This window comes from Mytilus edulis, chromosome 7 (genome assembly GCF_963676685.1).
Source record: "Mytilus edulis chromosome 7, xbMytEdul2.2, whole genome shotgun sequence".
Classification (NCBI taxonomy): Eukaryota; Metazoa; Mollusca; class Bivalvia; order Mytilida; family Mytilidae; genus Mytilus; species Mytilus edulis.
Window position 1 is genome coordinate 42,044,571 of NC_092350.1, and position 3,801 is coordinate 42,048,371.

Consider the following 3,801-nt stretch of genomic DNA (forward strand, 5'->3'; position numbering starts at 1 on the left):
AATACTCTTTCTGAGGTATTGTCTAGATTTAAGAGAATCGGAATTCGGTTAAAGAAACAGAAGTGTGTGTTCATGGCCGAAGAAGTTGTTTATTTGGGATTTAAAATAAACAAACACGGAATATATCCAGTTGAGAGTAAAGTTGAGGCGATCGATAAAGCACCAAGTCCGACAAACGTGACAGAACTGAAAGCTTATCTTGGAATGCTGAACTATTACAATAGATTCTTAGCGAATTTGTCTCACTTGTTAAAGCCGCTACATGTACTTTTACAGAAAGACACAAAATGGAGTTGGGAAAAAGAACAGGAAAAAGCGTTCATAGAGTCAAAACAGCTGTTGAAATCCGCATCAGTACTTGTACATTTCGATCCGAAAAAGAAATTAATCTTAGCATGTGATGCATCACCATATGGATTAGGCGCCGTACTTTCGCATAAAATGGACGACGGCAGCGACAAACCAATAGCTTATACATCTCGAACACTTACATCAGCAGAGAAGAATTATTCCGTTCTTGAGAAGGAGAGTCTGGCCATAATATTTGGTATCAAGAAATTTCATCAATATTTGTATGGACACCCCGTTACAATCATAACCGATCACAAGCCGCTCATAGGTTTATTTCGAGAAGATAAACCTATACCTACAATGGCCGCATCTCGAATTCAAAGGTGGGCACTGACTTTAGCTGCATATGAGTACACGATTGTATACAAAGAAGGGAGTTTGAATGGTAATGCGGATGGACTAAGTAGACTACCGCTGAAAACAAACATTGAAAAGACACCAACGCCAGGTGATACTATATTATTAATGGAACATTTAGCCACTACGCCAGTTGATGCTAAACAAATTCAAAAGTGGACACGCAAGGACACAATACTGTCTATGGTGCTTAGATACATTTTGAATGGATGGCCGTCAAAATGTCTCAGTGAAGACATAAAACCGTATTATAGCAGAAAAAATGAACTGTGTAGTCAGGACGGATGCATATTGTGGGGAGGAAGAGTAATCATACCACAACCAGGACGTGAAGCCATGTTAAATGAATTACACCAAGGACATCCAGGGATTACTAGAATGAAAAGTCTAGCAAGAAGCTATATATGGTGGCCGGGAATGGACAATGACTTAGAATTAACTGTAGTTAATTGTTACAGTTGTCAGGAAAACCGAAAGTTACCAGCAGAAGCGCCGTTACATCCGTAGGAATATCCGAGCCATCCGTGGTCAAGAATACACATAGACTTTGCAGGACCATTTATGAACAAATCATTTCTAATTATGGTTGATGCGTATTCAAAATGGATAGACATACACGTTATGAATTCTACAACATCCGAAGCTACGATTGCAAAACTTCAACAAACGTTTGCAACACATGGATTATGTGATCTTATTATTAGTGATAATGGAGCCGCATTTACTAGTAAGGAATTCGCCGATTATGTGAAATCAAATTGAATTGAACATCGCACTTCCGCGCCGTGGCATCCAGCTAATAATGGTTGTGCTGAACGAGCAGTTCAGAGTTTCAAAGAAGGAATGAAGAAAATCAAAGAAGGAACTATCCAGGAAAAGTTGAACCGTTTTCTTTTCAACTACCGTATTACACCACAAACACCGACAGGACTGGTACCGTCAGAATTGCTAATGAAAAGGAAACTAAAGTCACGTCTAGATTTAGTTTTTCCAAATATCGAGAAGCGAGTTCAGGAGAGACAACAAAAACAGAAACATTATCACGATAAGAAATCTGTGAACAGACAAATTGATGTAGGACAGGGAGTATTTGCCCGAAATTTCGCAATTGGTTCAAAGATTAAATGGATTCCAGGAGAAGTTATAAAACAATCAGGACCACTTTCATTTCATATTAAATTGCAAGATGGACGTGTCATTCGTAGACATATTGACCACACCAGAGTACGAAACTTCGATTGCACAAACAACGAAAATGAAGAAAAATGTGACAATGACAGTGATTTGTTTGAGCCAGAAATAACTATACCGATAAGTACTCCTGAGACCGAACAACCGCAAATCGATAAACCGTCAAACATGACTGAACAAATGGAACCACGCTATCCGAAGAGAATAAGAAAAAAACCATCGCATTTAAAGGATTTTGTGTTGAAATAAATGGTTGATTTATAAAGAGGCATAATAATCCTCACAACCGTTTGAAGTACATTAAGTACTTCGGTTTATTTTAGTTTAATAAAGAATAATTATGCTGTCGTGTATCCTACACTCTGATATCAGTCACTGTACTTCTGAGAAAATCCATTACGGCAACGCCATAAACAGTAGAGGAAGACATATCTGAGGGTCTTGATGGGGGTCTTTCTATTCTGTGTTCTTCTATATTTTTATACACCTATTTTGTTCTTCTGTTCTTCATAAATCCAGCTCATTTTTCTCTATTCTTAATATTTCAACACCATCATGCATACTACATCTTCTTCTTATTATGTATCTCTCTTAATCATGAAAAAACGTGCACCAATGTTTCATAAAACTCTTTGACGGTATGGCAAGGTTATGTACTACCGGTATTTTAATTATTGCATTGCAATGCACACACATATTATAGATTTATGAGGGTCTGGATGAGATTTACTGAATAGAGAATAATAGGCGAAACGTGCAAAATAAATGGCCTATCAAAATAAAGAAAAGAGAAAAATACGCCAAAACCGATTAAGAATAATGAATGACAGGGTGTTTAAATATTAAGAATAGAGAAAAATGGGCTGGATTTATGAAGAACAGAAGAACAAAATAGGTGTATAAAAATATAGAAGAACACAGAATAGAAAGACCCCCATCAAGACCCTCAGATATGTCTTCCTCTACTGTTTATGGCGTTGCCGTAATGGATTTTCTCAGAAGTACAGTGACTGATATCAGAGTGTAGGATACACGACAGCATAATTATTCTTTATTAAACTAAAGTAAACAAAACACGATGAAACCAACTGACACAATGGCTTTAATAGTCGTGAAATATTTGCTGCGTGACTTTAACTAAAAAAAAACACTCAAATCATACATCACCATATTTGCTACAAAAACATAACTGACAGTCCTATCAGATTTATATGCTACGATATTTTTTTTCAGTCATCAGCCCACATGTAAACAAAAAGTGACGCTCGAATAAAAGGAGATGTTTTGTATACGTCAATGAGACAGCAACCGAACTACAGTAATAACCGAAAGACATCTAGAGGGAGACGTGTAGACTTCAACAAAAGACAAGAGTTATAACATTATGTCTTATGAGTGCTATCAGATTCATATTTTTTCAACCTGCAATGTACACGTAAAATTTAGTGTATATGAATAAAAGGAGATGTGAGGTATACGTCAATGAGACAGCAACTAAACTACACAAATAATCGCAGCCATCGCACGGAGACGTGTAAAATCTTCAACAGAAGACAGGTGTCATAACCTTATGTCTCATAAGTGCTATCATATTTGATATCCTTTTTTTTCAGCCAACATTGTACTCGGAAAATCAATTGGGAAGTAAAAATAAATTAACTCGTTGATGTATTCATAAATACTACGACACATAGACAGAACACCACACAAACACAATATGTCTCGCTTTTAGTTGTCTCGATTTCATGAGATATAAATGGAGTCAACATAAACAATCAACGATCTGCTATTACCACGTCACTTTCTTAATAAGGGGGGAGATTTCTTTTTATTTCTTTTTTTGGGGGGGGGGGGGGTTACGATATGACATGCGACCACTAACGAATGTCGTTCCCCACTGCT

The 3,801-nt window shown here is 36.9% G+C and overlaps 1 protein-coding gene across 1 annotated transcript; it reads left to right on the forward strand.

Moving 5' to 3' along the window:
• Positions 1-1,551: 1,551 nt before the first annotated feature.
• LOC139483130 (uncharacterized) lies at positions 1,552-2,148 on the forward strand. Its single transcript, XM_071267164.1, has one exon. The coding sequence runs from the start codon at positions 1,552-1,554 to the stop codon at positions 2,146-2,148; it is 597 nt and encodes a 198-aa protein (XP_071123265.1).
• Positions 2,149-3,801: the final 1,653 nt, after the last annotated feature.